Source organism: Coloeus monedula, assembly GCF_965178545.1.
Source record: "Coloeus monedula genome assembly, chromosome: 12".
NCBI lineage: Eukaryota > Metazoa > Chordata > Aves > Passeriformes > Corvidae > Coloeus > Coloeus monedula.
In genome coordinates, this window is record NC_138792.1 from 11329104 (window position 1) to 11340900 (window position 11797).

The 11797-nt window shown below is 52.1% G+C and overlaps 1 protein-coding gene across 3 annotated transcripts; it reads right to left on the reverse strand.

Moving 5' to 3' along the window:
* Window positions 1-1257: 1257 nt before the first annotated feature.
* Window positions 1258-11318, reverse strand: ATP1B4 (ATPase Na+/K+ transporting family member beta 4). 3 transcript variants are annotated; one of them, XM_082289554.1, is made up of 9 exons: window positions 11235-11318; window positions 10911-10968; window positions 8052-8214; window positions 5258-5386; window positions 4313-4417; window positions 3865-4061; window positions 3170-3226; window positions 2408-2503; window positions 1258-1869 (listed from the first exon to the last, which is right to left on the reverse strand). In XM_082289554.1, exons 1-9 carry the CDS (start codon window positions 11249-11251, stop codon window positions 1708-1710), a joined length of 984 nt encoding a protein of 327 aa, XP_082145680.1. In that variant the 5' UTR covers window positions 11252-11318; the 3' UTR covers window positions 1258-1707. The 3 variants fall into 3 exon arrangements, with proteins under 3 accessions (XP_082145680.1, XP_082145681.1, XP_082145682.1); XM_082289555.1 differs by lacking the exon at window positions 11235-11318 and adding an exon at window positions 11161-11217; XM_082289556.1 differs by lacking the exon at window positions 11235-11318 and adding an exon at window positions 11151-11169.
* Between the last annotated feature and the right edge of the window lie 479 nt (window positions 11319-11797).

Genomic DNA, 11797 nt, shown 5'->3' on the forward strand with positions numbered 1-11797 from the left:
GTTGCTAGTGTGAAGGCTGTTAATTTGATGGCATGAAACACGAGTTTGGTTTCCTTTCAAGACCCCACAAATATAAATGCTTTAAAAGAGCTAAAGCAATTGGCAGACAGAGAAATGCTTGTGGGTTTAACTTACTTCCGATGTCAAAAGAAGAGCCACTCCCCCAGCAGCATCCTCCTTGGCAGAAGCCAGTTTGTGTTGGTCAGAAGATGCTCTTGCAGATAAATTGTGCAGGCAGAATGAGTATGTTGCCCTGGTTCTGTCAGTGCCATCTGAATAATGACAACTGAGCAGAATTACTTCCTAAACTACCTCTGTTTCAGGTATTTAACAGTTCTTAATAAATAGTTTCTGCCAGATGGTTGGTTGTGATACTTGGTGAAGAGTGAGTCTTACTGCACTGGGCTCCTGAACTCTTTGGCCTGGGGAAGTTTATCAAGTGCTCAGAATTGCAGGATATTGTTACATGCTGCTTGGAAATTCAGTCCCTAACTTGCAGCAAAACCTGCATCCCTTAACACCAGTATACAAAAAATCACTTCTTAGAGACTGGTATAGACCAGGAAATGACAGCAGATAAAGTACCTGGACTATGGATGTAGGACAAACATACCATAATGCCCCTGTTCAGTCAGTAATTTTAGTAAGTGTGCTTTCCAAGTAATACATTATCCCGAGGTGTCCTGTCCTGCTGTGTTCTCATAGCCCCAACAAGCAGAATGCAGCTGGTCTCTGTCACATCCGAGGGAGGCTCGGGCTGCTCAGGACAGCACACTCTGCTCAGACTAGGATGGGTGTGTTTCACCTTTCGGGGTGATAAACTGATGCCTTCACTCACACCAACATTGACCCCTTAACCATAAAAGGACTGAGCATTTCCCTGCATTTTCCTGCAGCATTATAGCTGTGACCTCTTTGGAACTTTGAGCGTTTCTGTGCCTGATCAGGAGCCACCTGTGAACCGTGACAGGAGAGCAGAGCTCCTCTCACTCATCCCTGTCCAAGAGACTGGGTGAGGATTCCTGGGGCAGAGAAAAGTACTGGAGTGAGGAGGAGGGAGGGAGAAATGCAATAATCTTCCCACTTTAGAAAGGAGCAGCTGGAAAGGTTCAAGGGCAAATGATTTTCTATGTCCCTTGCTCAACATCTTGGGTGTGCTGAACAAGCTACTGCAGTAAAGGTGCTTCTGGGGCTGGAGATCCTAGAAAGCATTTTGAGAGCTGCCATTTTCACTTTTCAACTCTGTTATTGCACGCATAATCCAGAATTTTTGCTGTTTATTATTTTAACAAGAATAGTGCTAATGAACTACCTCCTTTTTAGCTTTTGCCTGAGAAATGCACATAAAACTATGCTAAAAATTAAAATTTAAAGCCAGGAAAGATGCATTCCACAGGGATCACTCATAAAAGACCTTACGAAAATAGCATTTGGATACCAGAGGTTTCAATCAAAAGTGAAATCTTCTGCAGGGTCTCTCCCCAGGGGAAAACTTTTTAATTTTTACTAATAATGTTTACATCAGAAGATTAATAATGTGGACCCAGACGCCATTGTATCTCATTGGTTTCCTAACTATGAACAAAAATAAATTAACAATAATCTCCATGTGCCTGTTTTTCCTAGCATAAAAAAATGCTGGCTTGATGCTTTAAAAAGGAAAAAGCCTCTGATTGACTTAACCTAAGTGCCTGCTGTTGGCAGGAGCTACTTCCCAATGCTGAGTGTGAAGATGATTCGGCCCAGGAAGCGGTCACTGTTCAGGTCGTTGATAATTCCTTCCCCATTCAGACTGCACTGAATGGGGACCAAGTAATTCTTCTGCACATCTATAAAGTGCATAGCCACCAGTGGGGAGGTGTAGTTGACCTGGAAAGGAGGGGGATTTAAGTGTAATTGTTGAGGGAGCAGAAAAGAATGCAGGGCTTTTATGTTCAGTAAAATAATTCATAAATGGTTCATGGTTCCAGGCATCTGAGAGTGTCTGCCTGATGTCCATCAGGGTCCCTCAGGATGCTGCAGCTGAGCCTTTCTGCAGCTGAGCCTTTCTGTGTCTGTGCCTTAGCAATATGGGATCACTACACATTGCCTCTTGGGGTCATTGTCCACGACAACACCAGACAATGGGACTCTCAAATGCTTTTTGCTGTCCTAAAAACCACACACACTCACACACACTCACACACACACACAGAGTTACACACACTCTTACACACACAGTTACACACTCACACACACACACAGTTTGTCAGACACAGAAACAGAGCACAGTAATCCCAGTGTCCGTGGCCTCTGTCCCTGCCCACATCTGCCCAAAATAGCCCGAAAGCACATCTGGACCCTGTGCAGCAGCTCCTGCCCTCTCATTCCCAAGGAGGCATAACAGAGATTCCAGACCCTTACTTACATGGGTGAACTTGCCGTAGTAGGGATAATACATGAGGTCAAACGTCCCGTTCCCAGGGTAGAAGTCCACTGACCTGAGGTGACTCTCGTTGCCTTTCTGTGATCGGAAAAAAACCAGAGGCACATGCGCACACGCACATAGGACATGGACACAAAATATAGCTCCCTTCAGAGCTTGTCTCAGAGCAAATGTCCCTTGCCAGCCCCTGGCTGAGCTCAGCTGTGCTGTGTTTGCAGTGAACCAGTCACTGCCCTGCTTCCAGCTAGAGAAAAGTGGAGCTATGGAGGCATGGGCAGGATTACAGTTTGCTGCCTGTTGATTCCCTACTGTGCCTTTGCTCTCTAAGGGTGTGATCCAGCAGCTGCCTGAGCAGTGGGAGCCCTTCCTTCACCCCATTGCTGTTGGCTTTCAGGGTGCCCCCAAGGCCTGAGGGTGCTGTGGAGCTACTGGAGATGGATATGAGCTGTTCCTACATCTTCCCACTGAGCTCCAGGCTCTAGCTGGGACCTGGCACCCAGCTCCACAGGCTGCCCCAGGGTGGTGCCCGTGAGGCTGCAGGAGCACCGTGGGTAGCAGGAGACGGGTGACCTCTGTCCCTCTCAGCAGTCTGGCCTCCAGTTGTGCCCAGACACATGGGCAGTGCTGGGTCCTGTGAGTGTTTGGGGCTAAAATGAGGACAAATTGTGCCAGCTGTGAGGTCCATCAGGAGGAGACATTTGGCCTTGTACCCACCACGCTGCCGAGCACAGAGGAAAGCAGTACCTGCACTTTGCAGTCCACACTCACGGGGACCCCAGCACCAGGGCGGTAGCCTATGATCTGCAAAAGCAAAAAACATCCATGCTTGCATGAAACTAAGTGCCAAGCACGTGCTGCCTCCCTTCTCCAGGGCTTAAACCTTTCTGGGTGCCAGTCACATTGCTCAAGACAGGAACTGTGTGTCCCTGCAGCAGGGTCTGCCACCCCACACAGTGCAACCTGCCCATGGCTGAGTGCCAGTTTGCTGCCTGAGAGCAGGGGCAGAACAGAGAATACACAGAGTCCAGACTCCTGGAGTGACAGAGGCTCTTCCCCACACAGTTCACATCCCCTCCATGCTTATTTTCCCAGCAGTGAGCACTGAACCACCATGCTATTAGACTTCAAATAAATTAAATTCTAAGAAAACTCCCATTGTAAAGCAGCTGGGATCTGGGGTGTTCCCCTAAAGCTCAGTTCCTCATGAAGAAGGGCCTGGCAGAAGACCCTCTGAGCACTAACGCCTCAGCAAATCAAATGGAGCAAGTTTTATAGTGTTTCTTTTTTATGTGTTCTAATAGATATGGCCAGCAGGTTTGGGGATTCTAGTTCCCTTTTTCCCTGGGCCTGTGAAGTGAAGGAGTTTCAGTCCCTGTGTGGTCTTCATCACACTGGGATGCCCTAAAGGAAGGAATTAAAACAAGCAGTTTTCTCTGTACCCGGTTCATCTTCAGCAAGATGCAGGGCTGGCCTTTAGAGTAGCCAAATGTTGGGTCCTCGATGCCAGAGCAGTTCTGCAGCAGCGAGCGCTTGAACTGGCAGGCCTTCTTCTCCTCACTGTCATTTCCCCCTTGGATGAAGTACTGTCCCGGGACACACTCAATATTCTTCTCCTCCTGAACTTTGTCATCATAAGCTGGTGGGGACCAAGAGACATGTTAAAAATCCCCCAAGACCTGCACAGATCCAAACTCTCAGAGGACATCCACGTTAGGAAGTCATATCTGGAAAGGCAAAGCTCCCTCCCACAGAAGCTCCCATGACCTTGTGAGCCTCTCTTTCCAGATGTGGCTTGTGAGATGCCCAGGAGGAGACCCCTGCACCGCATGCATGTATCCATGGATAAAAACAACTTCACCATGATTCCCAGGGTGACAAAGAGCTCACCTGCTAGGAAGTGGTGCATGTTGTCCACGTAGGGCTGCCACGTGTTGGGCTGGGAGACATTGAAGGCAATGGTGAACCCATTCAAGTGCGGTCTGATCATCACTCCTGAAGAAGGAGACAGACCCTGATAAAGCAAATGTAGGTGGACCAGCCATGGGCTTGGGCTGTGTGTTGCAGGGGCTGGTGCACCGCAACTGAACTTGGGGCCAGGCATAGGCATGAGAGAGGCAGCACCAGCTCACAAATCAACTCTCTCCTCCACCTACTGATCCCTCACCTTCATTTCACCCCTGGAGAACACCATACACATCAAAACATCCCAGGAAACACTGGAGATATGGAGAGTCTCAGTGATGTGGGTTAGTGATGGGCTTGGGGTTGCATAGAGTGGCTGCAGGTCCCCTGTGTTCCCAGCTGTGTGGCCAGTTCCAGACAGGGAGCAGGGCAAGGGGCCCTTGTGTTCCCCACCAACACAAGAACATGGGGAAAATGCTGCATCTGACATAGGGAAAGGATTTTCTGAACATTCCCTTGCCAGAACTCCCCCAAATAGTAATGCATAAAAGCTACTCTTGATTTGCATTTTATTTTGAAGGCATGAAGTATAAAGGACCAGCAGCTGAAATGCATCAGCATCACCTATGAAATGCCTAAACTTGGATTTTACCTTGAGAATAATGATAACAGTAAACAGTGCAATTAGAATAACAATTAGTATCATCAGGGTGAATGCTTCCCATGGGGCTTTTTAAGACATCTGATCCTCTGCAGAGAACCTGCAGCTCTGCCAGTGCCCTGAGATGAGAACAGCCTGTGTTAGGGAGGGCTGAGTGACTGTAGGAGTGCACAGCTCCAGCAGGGCTTTGCCTGAGGTCCTAGACATGCCATTTTGGTAGGACACTGATGGGCAGAGGTGCCCAAGGCCAGTCTGGCTGGGGTACATACCTGGCGGAGACACACGGTCCCGGAACCTGGGCGTGTAGGGGCTCAGCGTGAGTAGCATCACGTACAGGCAAAAGGCAAACATTCCCGCCAGGCACGTGTAGAAAATGAAGTAAAACAGTAAGATCAAGCCTGCAAAAGAGACAGGCATGTCACTGTTAAGGCAACCAGAGCACATCCCGTGGGATGTGTCCCACAGGGATGCACAGACGTGCTCAGCACGGCGTCCTCTGCAGCTCTGAGTCCATGGTGGAGGTGGGAGCTTGCACCCTCCGCCCTGCACACAGACCCTGGTGTTTCTGGGTGCAGGATTGTCAGCTGCTCCGGGGCCAGGGTAGCTGCTGTTTGGTTCTGTATCCCTTTTGCTGCATGGCCCTTCCCAGAGCTGTGTCAGGACCAGGTGTGTGTGTCCACCTGCCTCAGCTCTCTCTGACAGATGGACCCAGCATTCCCTCTTGCCCTTCCCACTCCCTCCTGGCATGGTAACATGCAAAGGTACCCGGTGTCTTCAGCCAAACTTCTGATGGGGCTGTGGGGTGATGCTCCTGCCCTAATTCTTGTCCTCTGGGGCTGGGACTGAGCAAGCAGCATCACTCAGGGCTGCAGCACCACTGTCTGTTCCATAGCCCAGACATTCAGGGAATGGGTTTGTTTTTCCTCTGGACCAGGCTGATGGCTGAGGATGTCTCAAGAGGCCACAGCCTATGAATAAAACGCAGCAGCTCAGAAAGCAAAGTGAAGTCCTAACCCAAATATTTCCCAGGAGAAACGTCCCGGCAGCTTGGAGGGAGCCCTGGGAACACAGATGTGCACTCCTGCCGTGCTTCTGCCAGGGCCACCATGCTGGGAACCACTGTGGGACTGTGTCCTACTGAGGGCTAAGCCAGGGCAGATGGGACCACCACTACTGTTGGTGGCACAGAAGGGACAATGTCCAGCCCTGCCAGAGTGATGCTGGATGGTGTCTTTGCCCCAGCCTAGCAGAGCTGGAGCTGCTGCTGGAGCATCAAGTTGATGCTTGTTGGGACATCTTCCTGCTACCGCTCCAATTTTATGTTTCCTGCAGTGCAGCAGGGAGTGTTGTCACCAGCAGAGAGGGGGGTGCAGCCTTTCCCAGGAGCTGGGGCCTCCAGTGATGACCCTGTGGCCAGTTGTCTCCCTGCATTTTGTGAGTGCAAGTCCCCTGAGGCCCCCATCCCAGGGGACACCTTTAGAGCCAGCACAGGGGAGCGGCCCTAGGCTGGGCAAATTCCCTCCTCCTCACCCATGAGATGAGAGTGGGAAAGTTCAGCTCTACTCATCTCCCAATGCTCTCACTTTAGAATAAATTTTGATTTTCATAGTAGCTTCTCCTGCCCCCCTGTAGAGACATGTGAGCACATGTGTGTGCATCACGGGCACGTAGGTTCATGGGCAGGGGGGTCATATAGCAGAGCACGGTGATCCCAGGGAACAGGAGGATGCTGCACCCGCCCCAGTGCTGCTAGCACTGCCAGCAGTAGCCTGCTGGGGTCACATCCACACCAGACTGAGCAAATCCTCTCACAAGGATCTTCTCAGGACCCGGAAGAGCCTCCAGAAAACCAAACCCACATCACTAAGGACTGTCACCTTACTGCTCCCACACTTCGATCTATGCCTTCCCATCCAGCAAAGAAGCAGAAAAACTGGTCTGCCTCTGTGGTCAGCAAAGGGCACAAGAGAGCAAACATGAATATCAAGGTCTGTCCCAGACTCGTGCTTACAGGTTTTCAGACTCCTCTCGTGCTGGTGGGCAGCTTCCTTTGTTTCTCCCAGCTGTAACCACAGGCTTTTGCAGGAGATGCAGAGCTCTTGGCAGGGGCATGGGAGGGCTGTGGGGCTTGTGGCACATTGCCAGTGCCAGCCAAGGGCTGCAAACACCGAGCAGCAGCCCCCAGTATTTCACAGCCTTACACTGATGGATGTGCAGGCAGCTCTGGATCAGGCTGGGATTTTCACTCTGCCAAGGGGGCTGTGTGCTGGCAGAACAGAGCTGCAAAGGTGGCTGGCACCATGTGTGCAGTGGCACCTTGATTTTGGACCAAGCCTGCAGCAGTGCTCACCCCACAGGCTGCTCTCAACCCCCTGGGGCCTCCAGACTCAACAATAAATTTTGAAGGCCACATGGATGTGGATAAAGAAGACAGGGCACTCAGAACTGCCAAAGGTGGCACATCCCAGTCCGCCAGCTCTGACAGCACTGTGGGTTCTGCTGTGGGCACCTGGTCACTGCCTGGGAAGCTGTAGGGTGACAGTGACAACCAGGCCTTCCTTTCCCTTTCTAGAGCCAGAGCTCATCCAGGCAGGGAGGGCTGCTGTGCCCCATGGGGTGCATCCTCCACTAAACGCCTGCCCCGCAGCCTGGGCACTCTTCCCTCACCAACCTGATGACCCCAAAGCCACTGTCCCAGGAGCCCCTGACTTACACAGGCAGGAGCAGGATTGCTGGTGGCAGCAAGGGTGCACAACTGCAGCAGACTGACCTGCAGCTCCCATGCTTGCTCAGGCTCTAAACTTCTTTGCGGGACATGATCTGGGCAGCCTGAATCTTTGCTTTCACATTCTCAGTCAACATTAACATCCAGACCAAGCATAACTTTAACATGGTTTTCTGCTTGTCCTCCTCACTAGTTATTGCTCTGGTTAGAAACATAACACTAAAAAAATGGGCAGGGGTGGTCAGTCCAAGCTATCAAGGACATTCACAGGCAAGTGAGTATGTTGTGAAGCAGAAAAGGCAACAATCCCCTAAAGTGGAGCTTGAGCAAGGACCTACCCCAGCTCTTGGCTGTTCTCCCCAGGCATGTTTTCTCCTCTGGGTTCCACAGGAATATCTTCATCTCCCCAGCCAGGTCTGCCCAGGTTTTGCTTCCCATGTCTGCCTTAGGCTGGTCCTTCTCTCTGTCAGGATCCTGGACCTTCTCCTCATGCTTATTTTCCTGGAAGAGTTACAGAACACAACCCCCACAGGCAAGCTGAACTTCTCATTGGCCAAAAATAAATGCAAAAGCACTTAATATCTGGAAATGTTTCAAATTTCCATTTTCCCATCATCACTCTTGAGTTAAAGAGAGGCAGTTTTGGCTGTTCCAACTTAAGATTGCTTAGAACCCAGCATCCATTTTTCCATGACATGCACGTCACTGCTGTCACACTGGGTACTTGTCTCCTTGTGCTGGCATTTACAGAAACTCATCTTTTTCCACCTGGGTGAACATGACCAAAGAAAACCTGTGATCTGGGAAGGCTGGGACTGTTCCCACGCTTCTGCAACATCTCTGAGCTCAAGTGCACATTCTCTGTGCTGCCACAGATGATAGAAGGCAGCAGTATTTAAGAGATCAACCAGTTGTTTTTCTTGGCGTGTGAGCAAGTGTTTAGTCTTTGAAGAAATCCCTGTGTTGTTACTTTTTTAAATTACACTGAGTTCCAGGGAAAAGCATCTTCCCAGGTTGCACGAGTTTGTATTTTGCCGAAGGGGTGAAAACTTGTTTGTCCAGAACTCAGGAACACGAATCTATCTGTACCTGTGCCTAGGCAAGAGTCACTTGAGACACGGGGGCCGTCCTTAATTCCCCTTGAATCCGGGCAGGTCTCCAAAAACAGGCTGGTAGGAGAAGGTGCTGACCTTGCTTTCAGCTCGGGACAGGGCTGGGCCAGGCACCACCGGGGAGAAAGGCGATGCTGTGATCCGGATGGATTCATCACCTCCCCGCATTTTAATGCAAACGCTGCTGCAGGGCTCAGCCGCTCCGAGCTGGGTCAGAGCCACGCTCGCCCGAGGCTGCTGTGCCTGCTCCAGGTGTGGATCCACAGCAGCTGCACTGCAGGATCGTCCCTGCATGTCTCCGCTGAGGGTGGTGGAAACCTGCCAGCCGCGGGCACCTGTTGGAGCCAGGACCCACAGACAAGATATTTGCAACCCGTAGGTTGCCCCGGGCGAGCGGGGCCGTGGCCGACAGCTTGGCGAAAGCCTTGCTTGGAAACTCCTTTGAACTGGGGCCGAGAAATTAAACTCTGCTCAGACACGCAAGTACTGCAAAACAGTGAGAATGGGGGGGGGGGGGGAGAACACTGATTCCGAAGCCTGAACGTGTCCCTCGGGGAGCCTAGGCAGACCCGCGGGGGTTGTAAGCCATCCCCATCCCACTGACTGCCCTGATGGGCTCTGAAGATCCCCGGTGGGGCTCTTCTGGGAGCACTCCTGCCTCAGAGCCCTGCTGCCAGAAAATGCCCACAGCTGCCTGTACAGCCAAGGCGGTGTTTGGCGCAGGTCCCACACCCCAGGCTGGAGCCCTTCCTGAGCCAGCTCCTGCACGGTCTGAGGTACAGGGTACACAGGGTACAGGGTACACAGGGTACAGGGCACACAGGGTACAGGGCTGATGAAAGCAGCGGATTTTGGAGCGGGGAAACTGCAGCCCCAGCACGAGTCACCAGCAGGGACATGGGAGGGGAGGTGTGGGGGATCTACGCTGCCAGGACACTCACGAGGGAGCAAGTGACCGACAAAAAGGGGGAAGAGGAGGTGTTCTTCCCCCTCTCCCCATTAAATAAAAGAGCCAGCTGCAGCTGTTCTGGAAACGTTTCCTCAGGCTCCCCGAGTAGGGGGGACTGCCCAGATGAACTCCACAATGATGCTTAGTGCTGCATTGGGGAAAGCCCCTTGGATTTCATACAAGCTTCTACTGCAGGCAGTAAGAGCCCACACTCAGAAGCTGCTGCCAATGCTTAGAGCTGTGGGGGGACATGGGGACAGCCTCCCCCACCACGGGCTCTCCCCCTGGGAACTCCACAGCTCTGCCCTGAAGGAGGCTTTTGCAAGGAGGGAAGTTTCCAGCTTTCCTGGCTCTATGCTCTGTGACCCTTCACTTGGTGAAGGGTCCTGTCCTGCTTGACTGGCAAAGGCCACGAGGGCTCCATGGCAGCCTGGGGAGGCTGAGGAAGCCCCAAGCTCACCCCATGGGTCTCTGTGGGGCAGCTGGGCAGGATGGGATGATCCCACTACCAGGTCCCTGGCAGATGTATCTCAGCTAGGGAGCTAGGTCAGGTCTGGAATGAAGCACAGGTGGTTTATCTTTGCAGCCCAGGACAGAGATGATCTTGGAACAGTCCCTTGCACCTGGACTAGGGGCAGAAGGAGCAGCATGAGCTGGGGCAGGAGTGCAGTGGGGCAGGGAGAAGACAGAGCCATGTAAGGATGTGTTGGATCACTGGACAGCCCTGAGTCGCTGCCTGCTGTGACAGCTTGGGAAGCAAATCTGGGATTCTTCTCTGGCAAAATCATTCTGTGCTGACTTGTGGGTGTCCTGGGGGAGGCCAGGAGCTTTCCCCCATTCTCACGTCAGACCAGGTCAGCTCTCAGTGTTGGATTCCTCCTGCTGAAATCCAGGTATACAGAGGGTCACCCTGCCCAGGTGTTCCTGTCCCTTTTAGTCCCCCTCACCACCCAGCACCACTGGCCAGACCTGCCACTGCCCTTTCCCCCCTCCCTGTACAAAGTGCTTTGCCTAAAGGACAAAGCAGCATTTCCTAAAGCAAAGTAGTTATAAATTTATCAGCGACAAAGCAGGTCTTTGCAGCAGCTCCCACCTCACCTTGTGGAATGAGGCTAGCAGCCCCCCAAAACACTCACCACCTTCTGGTTGGGGCTCCTGAGTTGGTTCTCCATGCCCCTGGTGCTGGTGTCCATTCTTGGGTGGGAAACACAGAAAAATGTGAGTGTTAGCACAGCAGCACTGGCCCCATGTCATCCTGGCTCTCAGAGACTCACAGACATAGCCCCCTCCCCAGCACAGCTCGCCAGCCCTATAGCACCCCCTAAAACAGCAGCTATGCCAAGACTGTGGGGAACAACACTGCTTTCCCTCCCTACCCTGCCGAACCTTGCTGTTCAGGAGTGGATCAAAAAATAACTTGCTGTCCTAAAGGAGATGAGCTCAACGCAACAGGATCCTACCTCGAGTCCTCTGGCATCTGGTGCCCTTTGCAGTACCCTCACTGCATCCTGCCTCATACTTGAGAACCCATCACTGCCAGCCAACGCCCTACATGGGGAAGCCAGGCTCTTCCCCCAGGGGACCGTGTAGCTGTTAATAAACATTAACAAATCGCTGAGGTTTCCGATGGCCAGAAGTGTCGGTCAATGTGTGCTTGTCAGTCACAGCGGGGCCAGGGTTAATGGTTGCAAAATCTCTTTTGCAGTGAAAGGGGTAGTGAGAGGCGCAGGCAGGTCTATATTTATCCCCTCGAACGGAGACAGCAGCCAGGAGTTCACAGCATCGGTTTCCTTGTCCCAGGTTTAAGAGCTACCCACAGCCTTTCAGACAAAATCCAGAGGCACACCTTGTCGTGACACCCTGCAGACAGGGGCTGGGGAATGTCAGATTTTCCTCCATCAGTAAATTACAGGCACGAGATGATGCACTGGGGCATCCGGGGTGCGTGCTGGAATCCTGCTGCTGGAACAGCTCCAGCGGTGTGATGGCGGCGTGCGGGGCTGCCCATCCCTGGCTGAGTCCA